At 47.6% G+C, this 13,802-nt stretch overlaps 1 protein-coding gene and 1 pseudogene across 1 annotated transcript; both read right to left on the bottom strand.

The window, feature by feature from the left end:
* On the bottom strand, positions 3,007-3,281 carry Olfr278-ps1 (olfactory receptor 278, pseudogene 1; annotated as a pseudogene).
* Positions 4,072-5,004, bottom strand: Olfr279 (olfactory receptor 279). Its single transcript, NM_001001807.1, has one exon. It carries the CDS (start codon positions 5,002-5,004, stop codon positions 4,072-4,074), a length of 933 nt encoding a protein of 310 aa, NP_001001807.1.
* Between the last annotated feature and the right edge of the window lie 8,798 nt (positions 5,005-13,802).

The following is a 13,802-nucleotide window of genomic DNA, read 5'->3' as shown; positions in this document are numbered from 1 at the left end:
GAGAGTCTTACAAGAACAACATTTTATTGGGGCTGGCTTACAGGTTCAGAGGTTCAGTCTATTATCATGAAGGTGGGAACATGGCAGCATCCAGGCAGGCATGCTGCAAGAGGAGCCGAGAGTTCTACAACTTCATCTGAAGGCTGCTAGCAGAATACTGGCTTCCAGGCAGCGGGGATGAGGGTCTTAAAGCCCACACCCACCGTGACACGCCGCTCCAATGGGGTCATACCTCCTAATAGTGTCACTCCCTGGGCCTAGCACATACAAATCACCACACTAGGATACTCACATACAACACAGGATTCCCCCTTTTTTTGAGATAGGGTCTTACTATGTAGCAAGGTGTCCTGGAATTCATTACATAGACCAGGCTGGCCTAGAACTCACAGAGATCAGCCTGTCTCTGACTGCTGAATGATGGGATTAGAGGTGTGTGTCACCACCACCCAACTGGATTTTCCTTTTGACCTTAAGGCAAAGAATAAATACCACAGAGGTAGTTGTGTGTGTGTGTGTGTGTGTGTGTGTGTGTGTGTGCGCGCGCACGCGCATTTTAAGCAATTGCTCTACCATTAAATGACATTTCCAGTCTTAGCAGAGATATTCTGAGTATTTGCAAATACTTCTATTCAGCTCAGGTCTGACCTACTTCCCAAGCAAGCTTCTGGATAGAGGACTTTTTATTATCTTCCTCTGTTCTACCCTGGCGGGGAGGTTGTCTGTCCTAGATTCTCTATGCCCTCAGACACCATCAGACACTCTCATATGATCTCAGATGCCCTCAGACACCCTCAGATGCCCACAGACACTCTCAGATCCACTCAGACTCCTTCAGATGTCCGCAGACACCCTCAGACGCCCTCAGACACTCTCAGACTCCCTCAGACACCCTCAGATGCTCTCAGATGCCCTCACTCTCAGATTCCCTCAGACATCCTCAGACACCCTCAGATGCTCTCAGACCTCTCAGATGTCCTCAGATACCCTCGGGCACCCTCAGACTCCCTCAGACATTCTCAGACACCCTCAAACACCCTCAGATGGCCTCAGACATCCTCAGACACCCGCAGACAGTCTCAGACACCCTCAAACACCCTCAGATGGCCTCAGACACCCTCAGACACTCTCAGATGACCTCAGACATTCTCAGACACCCTCAGATGGCCTCAGACATCCTCAGACACCTGCAGACAGTCTCAGACACCCTCAGATGGCCTCAGACACCCTCAGACACTCTCAGATGCCCTCAGACATCCTCAGACACCCTCAGATGCTCTCAGACCTCTCAGATGTCCTCAGATACCCTCGGGCACCCTCAGACTCCCTCAGACATTCTCAGACACCCTCAAACGCCCTCACATGGCCCCAGACATCCTCAGACACTCTCAGATGCCCTCAGACATCCTCAGACACCTGCAGACACCCTCAAACACCCTCAGATGGCCTCAGATACCCTCAGACATCCTCAGATGCCCTCAGACCTCTCAGACACCCTCAGACATTCTCAGACACCCTCAGATGGTCTCAGACATCCTCAGACACCTGCAGACACTCTCAGACCCATTCAGACTCCTTCAGATGTCCTCAGACACCCTCAGACACTCTCAGATGCTCTCAGACACCCTCCGATGCCCCCACTCTCAGATACCCTCAGACATCCTCAGACACTCTCAGATGTCCTCAGACACTGTCATTTGCCCTTTCTCATACATTTCTTCCTCCCCCTCCTTCCGTTCCATGTGTCCACATCTGTGAACATCTGTATTCCCCACTTTGCCTGCTTGCCTTTGCTACTGAAATCCCCTCACTACTGGGCATGGTGCTCTCTTGCTACAGAGAGACTCAATCATGCCGTTTATGAAGGACAGTCTTCTGGGCTGGGCTCCCTGTCTAGACAGCTAGATTCTTTGGGTCTGACTGCTCAGAAGTCTTTATTTGTACTTAGTGACTTTTTTAGTACTGGGGCTTGAAGCTATGACCTTGCACATGATTGGCAAGTACAGCCATCTGGCTATACCCCAGTTCCTCAGAGACAACAATTACTTCAGATCATCCCAACACCGGTGGGTCATGTATCACACTTTGGAAGAAAAACCCCACACACATTGATATAGTTCAAGTAAAAACCTAGAAATGTTTTTGTGTTGCGGGTTTGTTTAACTGAGGGGTCCATACATGCTCAGCACTTGCTCTATCATTAGGACATACCTCAGACTGTTTTTGTCTGTTTCCTTTATGAGACAGGATTTCTCTGTGTAACCCTGGCTGTCCTAGAACTCACTCTGTACACCAGGCTGGCCTCGAACTCAGAGATCTGCCTGCCTCTGCCTCCCAAGTGCTGGGATTAAAGGCGTGCACCACCACCTCCTGGGAGACTGTTCTGGATTTTTGTTTTTAAAGAGATGCAATTTTACATTGTCCAGTCTGCCCAAACCTCTGGGGCAAAGGGCACGCGCTAGTTCCCTTAGCTTTTGCTGTTCGAGAAGCCTTCAAAGAACCTCTGGTAGAGGCAGAGCTATTTCGAGAGTCAGAGTCACCTTACTGGGGTTAACTTACCTTCTTTCCCATTTAATTGCCTCCTTCCTTCCTTCCTTCACTATTTATTGGTCCAACAGCAATTATGGGGACTGAAACTCACCCAGCAGCGGCCTAATTGGTCTCCTGGGCTCTAGGCTTGAGTAGTTAGAGCTTTGACTCTCTTAACTGCCCTTTGCTTCCCAAGGCAAACCTCTGTCTGCCTGCCTCTGCTCTGGCCAGCACAGCCAGGGACTTAGGGCTCAGCGCTTTGGTCCTTCATCTACAAGCCAGCACTTGAAGCCTGGCAGGAAGCCCTATCTTAATTCTGGTTCACAATACTAATTCCCCTTTCCTTTGGTTCCAACCTTAGACTTAGCAGCCTTGGATTAAGAATCTGTAAGTAGAGGCTGAAGAGATGGCTTGCTGGTTAAGAGTACTGGCTGCTCATCTAGAGGACCCGAGTTCAGTTCTCAGCACTTACATGGTATTAAACCTGAGAATCATGGAAGACAATTTTTGAACCAAATTTGAAGGAAGCTTTACTTAGATACTGGCCAGGTGCATGGGCTCTGGCCAGGACCATCCCAGGGTTTGCAGGACATGGTAATGAGTCACATTTTGTTGAGGCTTATAAAGAAACATCCATAAGGCATTTCCCATCAGGTTCAACCAGGGGCACGGATATACACTCGGAGGTAGATCTGCCCACGGGTGATCAGGCGCATCAAACAAATGTATTCCTTTTTTGTTTGTTTGTTTGTTTTTGCTTTCAAGACACAGTTTCTCTGTGTGGTCCTGGCTGTCCTGGAACTAGCTCTGTAGACCAGGTTGGCCTGGAACTCACAGAGATCCACCTGCCTCTGCCTGCTGAGTTCTGGGATAAAAGATGTGTGTCACCACCACCACCTGGTTAGTGATTTATTCTTAACGGTCTTAACTGCAAACAGAACCTTTAGCCTGCAAGGTCTATTTTACTTGGTTTGGTCTCACAATGGCAGCTCACAGCTGTCTAGAAATCAAGTTCTAAGGAATTTGCACTCTCTTCTGGTCTCCATGGTGCCAGGCAAGAGGCATGGGTGTTGTGCACAGACACAGACAGACACACACGCGCGCGCGCGCGCACACACACACACACACACACACACACACACACACACGCATGCACGCACGCGCGCGCGCACACATACAGGCAAAACATCCATATATAAACAAAATAATAAAGAAACTGTAAATATTTCCCATGGGGCTGCCACCCAGCTCCTTCCTGCATTCATTTTAGTATTCATTCATTCAAAATGAATGTTTATGAAATGTCCAAAGTGCTTAGGCCCTCCCTGTTTGAGGCATGCGATCTTTACCCAAATCGCAATGGAAAACTGAAGATCCCTCCTGTGGTTAGGAATTTGCTTTCAATCTATTGTCTTGTCTTTTCAACACCAGGGCCTTCTTTCTCCATCTGATTTTGGAGGAAGGGGCTAAGGTAAAAAAAAAAAAAAAAAATCAAAGAAGAAGTTAAAAGCTGACCGTGTCCACCTCAGCGGGGGCACGTCCTCAGAGGAGCTGCCTGCAGAGCCTACGGAGAGCCCATTTGACCTCTTGATTCTTGAGACTGTAGATGATGGGGTTGAACATGGGGGTAAGCACTGTGTAGAAGACAGAGAAGGCCTTCCGGAGCAAGGCGGGCATGTGCTCTGTCGGGGCCACATAGACCACGATGAGAGTGCCGTAGAATACCGCGACCACACTGAGGTGGGAGGAGCAGGTGGAGAAGGCTTTCTGCCTCCCGTGGCTGGAAGGGATTCTCAGCACAGCCCGCAGGATGAAGACGTAGGACGCGACGATCAACAGGAAGGGGGCGAGTGTGAGGCAGCCCGAGATGCTCACGCCAGCCCCCCACATGACCCACACCTCTCCACAGAACAGCCCTACCACCGGAGCGAAGTCACAGAAGTAGTGATCAATCACCCTGCGGCCGGGACAGAGGGACAGAGGGGCTGCCAAGGCCAGAGTGAAGGCAGAGAAGAAGAAGCCACTGAACCAGGCCCCCGTGGCTAGGCGGACACAGCACCAGGTGCTCATGAGGACCGGGTAATGAAGGGGGTGGCAAATGGCCAAGTAACGGTCATAGGACATGGCCGAGAGCATGAGACACTCGGCTGCAGCCAGAGAGGCAAACACGTAGAACTGGGCGAGGCAGCCGACCAAGGAGATGAGGTCCCCACCTTCCAGGAAGCTCTGTAACAGCCGAGGCACGATGTTGGATGTGTAGCCGATCTCCAGCAGGGAGAAATGGCAGAGGAAGAAGTACATCGGTGTGTGGAGGGTCCGACTGGAGGCCACAGCAAGCACGATGAGGATATTGCCACCAACCGTTGCCACATAGATGGCTAGAAAGAGGGCAAAGGGGAGGAAGCCCAGGTGTTTCAGCTTCCCGAAGCCCACGAGGGTCAGCCAGGTGGTCTGGTTCTCACTCACACCACTCATGGAGATCTGAGCCCAGAAGAGAGGGAGGCGGCCATTAGTGAGCAAAAGTCTACTAGGACCACACTCGATGCTTGGCTCGCTGTTTACAATATCTTAGCAAGTGTCAGAGACAGGCTTTACCGTCTCCTGTTAGTTTAAGAGGGACCAATACCCAACATGACTCTGATGGAATTATGGTTTGAGTCCATTTGCTTGGGTCCACATCTCCTGCATAATACCCTGTTCTATAGTGCTTTCTCCCAAGCATCGTTTTTGGGGGATGGTGGGGGATGGACACACACACACACACACACCACACACACACACACCACACACACACCACACACCACACACACACACACCCCCACACACACACCACACACACACCATACACACACACACACACACACACACCACACACATACACCACACACACCACACATACACCATACACACACACACACCATACACACACACACACACCACACACACACCACACCACACACACACACACACACACTATACACACACACACACCACACCACACACACACCACACCACACACACACCACACACCACACACACACACACACACACACTATACACACACACACACACACCACACCACACACACACCATACACACACACACACCACACCACACACACACCATATACACACACACACACCACACACATACACCACACACACCACACATACACCATACACACACACACCATACACACACACACACCACACACACACCACACCACACACATACACTACACACACACACCACACACACACACCACACACACTACACATACACCATACACACACACACACACGCCATACACACACACACACCACACACACCCACACCACACACACACACCACACACACACTACACACACATCACACACACACATACCACACACACACACACACCACACACACACACACACAAATGAAAGAAAGAAAGAAAAAGAAAGAAAGAAAGAAAAAGAAAGGAAGAAAGAAAGAAAGAAAGAAAGAAAGAAAGAAAGAAGAAAGAAGAAAGAAAGGAAGGAAGGAAGGAAGGAAGAAAGACTTGGAAAACCAGAGCATCTACCCTGCGAGGTGCAGTTAGGTCCGAGTTAGTCTAGAACCTGCTCCTCTCGGAAGTTATTTGTTTTCCTGGACAGGTGGTTTGGCAATGCCCAACAAGGCTGGTGACAAACTTTGCTCAGGCTCCGGTCAGAATCTGGAGAGTTTTATTTTCTTTTTCTTTTTTGATTCCTCTGCTTTATATAATCCTCACGCTGGCCAATCGCTACGTTTATCTCACCCATCTCCGAGTGCTTTAGAGATCTCGGTCCTGGTGTCTTGTATTATATAAAACCCTGGTGTTTATGTTCTTGTTGCAGAACTAACACCAAGTGCAAGGCGGACTTTTGATGCGCTTCGGTGGAAGGAATAATAAGCACGCGGACAAACAGTTTCTCTAGGCGAGATTCTGACGAACGGCCCGGGGAAACTGTAGCCTGTAACAACCAATCCTTGAGTCAGAGAGAAGGTGATCATTTGAGTCTAAGCATCACACTGTAGCTCAGGCTGGCCCAGAACTGACCATGTGACTCAGGCTGGCTCCAGATTTCTTGGGATTCTTCTGTCTTAGCTTCTCAAATGCTGGGATTACAAGCACCAAGCCTCTATGCCTGGTAGAAAAAGGCATTTAAATGGGTCGTAAAGGACCTCTTCTAACTAAGGAAATATTGGAATTCTGCCACTCAAAGTGGGAGACGGAACTAAGATTGAGAATAGAGACAAAAGCCAAAGAGACAGACAGACAGACAGAGGTGGGGGGAGGAAACTAGCAAATCCAATTTGATATGGGCTGAACAATTTTGAAGTTAAAAACAGATGGCAGGGCTGATGAGATGGCTCAGTGAGTAAGAGCACTGACTGCTCTTCTGAAGGTCCGGAGTTCAAATCCCAGCAACCACATGGTGGCTCACAACCATCCGTAACGAGATCTGACGCCCTCTTCTGGAGTGTCTGAAAACAGCTACAGTGTACTTACATATAATAAATAAATAAATCTTTAAAAAAAAAACAAAAACAGATGGCAGCAAGAGCCCATGGCTTTTGGGTGCCTGCCCCATTCTGTCTTTTGCGCAGTTGCCTTACATTGTGCACATGCAAATCTCACCACAGTAAAGAGACGGAGCAACATGGGACGCTTTTCTATGTAGTGGAACATATTTCTTGTTTTACCTTCTATGTAGTAACGGCTTCTAAAGGATCCAGGAAGGGACTTGAATAGGACACTTGATGTGCCAGAGAGTTGGAGCAGACTGGGAAAACGGGCCAGCCGGAGAACTGATCACAACTTCGCAAGTCTGTACCCTGAACTAACGCTTTATGTTGGTGGTTCTCAAGCTGTGGTTCAGGTTGAACAACCCTTTCACGGGAGTCACTGAAGACCATCAGCACGCACCGATGTTTACATTACAATCCACGGCAGTAGCAAAATTACAGTTTGGAAGTAGCAACAAAAATAATTTTATGGTTGGGGGTCAGCACAACATGAGGAATTAAAGGGTGGGGGGGGGCAGTGTCAGAAAGGCTGAGAAGCACTGCTCTAGATAGAGTTACTAATGCCTTTACCAGCTAGTGAATGCTGGTCCTCGGTGAGATCATTATATTTTTAGTGTTGCTGTTTCAAAAGTTTTTATATATGCGCCTGATTATTTTGTATGTATGTATGTATATTTGCCTTGTGTGTGCCTAGTGCTCATTGAGGTCAGAAGGGTCATAGAAACCCCTTGGAACTGGAGTTATGGATTTTTTAAAAAGATTTAAAAATTTTTTTATATATGTGAGTACACAGTCACTGTCTTTAGACACACCAGAAGAGGGCATAGGATCCCACTGCAGATGGTTGTGAGCCACCATGTGGTTGCTGGGAATTGAACTCAGGACCTCTGGAAGAGCAGCCCGAGCTTCTAACCGCTGAGCTGTTGCTCCAGCCTAGAGTCATGGGTTCTTGTGAAGCATTGAATGGATTTGGATTGAAGTCAGGTCCATTGCAAGAGCAACAGTTGCTCTTAACTGCTATTTACAGATACACTGTTGCTGTTTTATCCGAGACTTGGTCTTGCTATGTAGGTCAGGATTGCCTGGAACTTACTCCGTAGTGCAGACTTAGTGTAGACTCCATAGACTTAGACTCAAGGTCCTCCTGTCTCAGCCTCCCAAGTGCTGGGATTACAAATGTGCAGCACTGTGCTAGTCCTGGGGAAATTATCTTTTTCTTTTTGATCTTTTGAGACAGAGTCTCACTTTGTGACTTTGGCTGGCCGGAAACTCCCCATGTACACAGCCTGGCCTCAGAGTCACAGAGATCCACCCGCCTTGGCCTCCTGCATGCCACCTTACCTGGCCCTCCTGGTGAAGTTCTTAAATACATATTTTAAAGGATAGCTGTCTCTTAGAGAATCATCAAGAGGCAGGGTGGTGGTGGTGGTGGTGGTGGTGGTGGTGGTGTGCATGCTTTTAACTCCAGCACTCAGGAGGCAGAGGCAGGAGGATCTCTGAGTTCAGGGCCAGCCCGGACAACAGAGTGAGTTCCAGGACAGTCAAGGCTACACAGAGAAACCTTGTTTCAACCTCCCACCAAGAAGGTTTGTAATGTTCGCCATGAGAAACCTTGCATAATGTTGTTCACTGAGACAGGAATGAAGTAGGTCAGAGAAAGCTCTGGAAAAGGACATGTTAATTTTAGGAAAGCTACATAGAAAATGCAGAAGGTGTTTTAGAACTTTCCCCCTTCCCCATATTTTACCGATCACTTCAGTAGACATGATTAATATGCAGGATTCATAAAGGTTCAGATAAATATGAAACAAAGGGCAACCAATATTACAGGCAACAGAATTACAGCTCAAAGAAACCTTGCAGTTTGAAACATGAAAAGGGAGGTGACCGGAAGCATATTTAAAGTGGACACGTTTGCCACAGTGATGAGTTTGAACAAGTATGGGAAAGATGAGAACGGACGTGGAAGTGTCTGTGTAAAGTGGTGAGGATTTGGTGCTGGAGAGCCGGCTCAGGAGTTAAGAGCAAAACTCTTGCAGAGGGCCCGAGGGAGGCTCAGAGCACCCATGTCGGGTGGCTCACAACAGTCTGGAAACTCAGCTCCAAGGGATCCAATATTTCTGTGACCCTTGGAAATATTGGATCCCCTAGAGCTTGAGTTCCAGGCAGTTGCATGAGTGCACTCGCGTGTGCGCGGACACACACACACACACACACACACACACACACACACAAGGACACACACACACGGACACACACACACACACAGAGGGAGAGGGAGAGGGAGAGGGAGAGGGAGAGGGAGAGGGAGAGGGAGAGGGAGAGGGAGAGGGAGAGGGAGAGGGAGAGATCTTTAAAAACAGGGGTTAAGGTCTGTTTGTTGGTTATTATGATCTAGGTTGTGAGAAGGGTTAAACGTGAAGACCATATGAAGGATGTAGAAATGTTCACCAGTGGAAGACCACAAAAGCTGCCCTCAGCTGATCAAGGGGCTCAAAAGAACTGAGAAGAGACTTAAGTTTACACATGCTCAGATATAGATTGAGAATTCTACCCGGGTGTGGTGATAGGAGACCCACCTGTGTTGGGAACAACCACTGCCGTCTACAGAATTAGGACACAGAGGCAGAGTGGAGGAGATGGGGTTTCCATCTCTGGCCTCTGCTAGTTTGTTGACACAGATAGACCTCATCCACTGGACTCTGATAGACAAGTACAGGAACTGAAGGCACATGTATGGCACACTCCCTTCTCTGTCTGTTTAGGTTGGGTCAGAGCCCTGCTGCTCTGAGCAGAGAGAAGTATTGGACCAGGTGAATCTAGATATTCAGACTCAGTGGTGGGGTGGGCTGACCTGTTCTTCACTGCTGCCCTCCTGGTTGTCTTTACCCTGGGACTCAATTCTTCTGCCAGCAGATAACTCCCGGGACTTCCTGCTTCTCTCTCATGAAGGCTCCACATCCCAGCCTCTCCCAGCCCCAGGCAGGCTTACAGAAGACTAACGTCCCTGTTCTCTGTGCTGCTGCAGACACTGCTGCCCTTTATAGAGCAGGGTAGCATCCCTCCTGTGTGAAGGTTGGAAGTGCCTTCTCGGAGCAGAGATGGAGCTGGTGCCAGCTGGAGCAATTGCTTCTGTGCCTTGGTTCTAGGGGATGCTTTAGCCCTCAAGGGACCATTGTTTAGTGCAATAACCAGCAGTGTCTGAGCTCTGGAAAGACGGGCAAGATGGGATGGGAAGGCCAGTGAGATGGCTCAGTAGTTAAGGGTGCTTGCCTTCAAGCCTGACAAACTGAGTTTACTCCCCAGAATCTACACGGTAGAGGGAGAGAATGGACTCCCACAAGTATTCTCTAACCTCCCCCCACACCAGTGCTGCAGCATGAACATTTACACCCCCCCCCACACACAACACATATACATACATGCATACATACTTAGACAGACATATACACACAGAGGCACACATAGACAGACAGACAGACAGATAGATGGATGGATAGAAAAATGGATAAAGAGATTCTCACAGAGGCACACATACAGACACACACACACATAGACTCATACAGCCAGAGGTACATACAAACACACAGACATATACACACAGAGTATATAGATATACATATACATATACACATGATAGATAGATAGGTAGATAGATAGGTAGATAGATAGATAGATAGATAGATAAATGGAAAGATACACACAGACACATACACACATAGGCACACATACAGACACATATGCACACAGTAAATAAACTAAAAGCTACAATTAAAGTCAGTATTTATCAAATATTTTATGCCTCACATAAAGTTAAGCACACATTAACTTGTTCAGTGACAAATCAGTTCTCAGAATGAGCCTTAAGAGGAACTGTGAGGTGTGCTCTGATTTGCTCTTGCATCCTTGGCATGGGTCAGTATGGGTGTGCCCGCAAGGGCTGTGTCAACATTCTGGCATGGGTTAGGAGCCCAGTCTGGTTTGTCTTTTATCAGGGAAGACGGTAGAGGAAATGGCTACAGAATTCTGAAGATAACCTGTTTACTTTGATAGATTAAGAGAAAAATAAACATGAGTAAATGAATTTTTTTTTTAAGTTACAAAGGACTGCAAATTCTACCTGTGATGGGGGAAATTGATGGGTCTTGTAGCAACCTTCCTGATATGAAGGACTATAGAATGCACAAAAGACATGAAACATCTGCTCTCAGCTGTAGAGCAGCATGGAAGAGGGTTACAGTGTCTCCAAGAAGAAGGGAGTAACCAGGCAAGCACCGCCATCAAGCCCAGTGTCTGCCTGGAATACTTTCTAGGCCTGGGATGTGGGAGGAAGGAGGCAGGGCAGTCTGGCCACACTGAGGAGAACAGAGTTTGGGAAGCGGGGGTGTGGGTGGGGTGTGGGTAGGGTGGGTGGGTGGCGGCAGCAGGGGGGCTGTTTGAATCTATAGGGTAGAAGAGAAGGTATACACAGAGAGAAATCTAAAAATCTGTATAAGGGAACATTGGATGTTACTAAGAGCTGTAACTTAACTACTGAAACTTGAGAAACAGGGGAAGGTATTTGAGTTCTAGCCAACAAGAATGGAGAAATTTCACTGAAAACTAAGAGCAACCCATAAACACCTCAGACAACCCACAGGGATACATTATTCTAAGAGGAAAATGGTCTAGTTTTTTTTTTTGTTGTTGTTTTTTTGTTTTTTTTAAAGATTTAAAGCTGGGCATGGTGGCACACGCCTTTAATCCCAGCACTCGGGAGGCAGAGGCAGGCGGATTTCTGAGTTTGAGGCCACCCTGGTCTACAGAGTGAGTTCCAGGACAGCCAGGGCTATACAGAGAAACCCTGTCTTGAAAAACCAAAAAAAAAAAAAAAATTATTTATTTTGTGTATATGAGTACTCTGTAGCTGTCTTCAGACACACCAGGAGAGGGCATCGGATCCCATTACAGATGGTCATGAGCCACCATGTGGTTGCTGGGATTTGAACTCAGGACCTCTGGAAGAACAGTCAGTGCTCTTAACCGCTGAGCCATCTCTCCAGTCCCCTAGTTTTTTTATTTTTTAAATGAATGAATGAATGAATGAATGGATTTTTACAGAACTTCATTGTAGCCTCTAGTTGGCCTGGAACTTGCTGTGGAGACCAGGTTAAGTTCAAGTTCACAGAGCTCTGCCTAGTTCCTTCTTGAGTGCTGGGATTGAGGGTATCCCATCAAAGATGTGTTCTAGCAAAACTTAAAACGATTAAGCTAAATTTCAATATGCATTACATCCAATCTCAGTCTATTAACTGGTTAACTAGCTATTAGTACAATGCCGGAACTCTTCTTCTCATCAAAGTCTAGACATTCAACACACAACATCCGTTATACACAACACCCAGTAAAATGATTAGTGCTAAGAGAGAGATGCCTGTGATCACTAACCGGAGGATTAAAACAAGAGGATCAGCCGGGCGTGGTGGTGCACGCCTTTAATCCCAGCACTTGGGAGGCAGAGGCAGGCAGATTTCTGAGTTCGAGGCCAGCCTGGTCTACAAAGTGAGTTCCAGGACAGCCAGGGCTACACAGAAAAACCCTGTCTCGAAAAACCAAACCAACCAACCAACCAACCAACCAAAAAAACCAAGAAACAAACAAACAAAAAACCAAAAACCAAAACCACAAACAACAACAAAAAACAAAAACAAAAAACCCAACCAACCAAAAAACACCCCAAGAGGATCAGAAAGATGGTAGACAGGTTCCACAGACCGTTTCCTCCGTTTCAGTGCAGATTTAACATTCGATTATGTAGCCTGTAATTGTATAATGATGCAGTCCAGTTTCCATTGTGAGAAATCGAGGCAGAACAGGTTTGTGCACCTCCAGTTGGTTTGAAGTTAACACTATTAGAATCTATTAGGAAATTTGTAGCACTGTCTTACCCTTCTCGAGGATCAGGAAACTTCCAACTCCCGACTTCTTCCTGGGAAGGGAAAGCAGCGAGGCGCACACTACCAGCCGCATCCAAGAGTGCTGCACTGGCCTGCTTTATGACAGGAACAGGGGGTAAGTAGAGATGGCTAAGAACGCACACAATCCATGTACCATGTACTCCAACTGGGGTCCAGGATCACATCTGCAGAACTAGAAACTGACACTTGATGTCTAAGTTAGGGTTTCTATTGCTGCGTGACCACAGCAACTCTTATAAAGGAAAACTAACTGGGGCTGGCTTACAGTTCAGAGGTTTAGTCCATTGTCATCGTGGCAGGAAGCATGGCAACACGCAGGCAGACATGGTGCTGAGAGTTCTACATCTGAAGGCAGACAGAGGAAGAGAGGGTAACACTGGATTTGGCTTGAGCATCTGAAACCTCAAAGCCCACCCCGAGTGACATGCTTCCTTCACTGCCACGCCCACTCTACAACGCCACGCCCACACCATCAAGACCACGCCCACCCCAATAAGACCACACCCACTCCAACAAGGCCACACCTCCTGATAGTGCCAACCTCCTATGGGCCTATTTTCCTATGGAGCAATTTTTATTCAGACCTCCACACTTGATGCAAACCCAGGCCAGTGCTTCCTACAGTGAAATGCTCCATCCCTGAGCTATAATCTTTGTACTACAGCTGTCTCCAGTGGAAGAGGAGCTGCACTATCACACTCAGATGTGAGGACGTCATCTTGAATAGCAATCAACAAACCTCTTAAGTTAGGAGAGTACGTGTACAAACCCAGAAAAGAGGTA

The sequence above is a fragment of the Mus musculus genome, chromosome 15, assembly GCF_000001635.26.
Source record: "Mus musculus strain C57BL/6J chromosome 15, GRCm38.p6 C57BL/6J".
NCBI lineage: Eukaryota > Metazoa > Chordata > Mammalia > Rodentia > Muridae > Mus > Mus musculus.
Note: the sequence above shows the minus strand (reverse complement) of the source record. Positions and strands in the feature narration are given on the sequence as shown.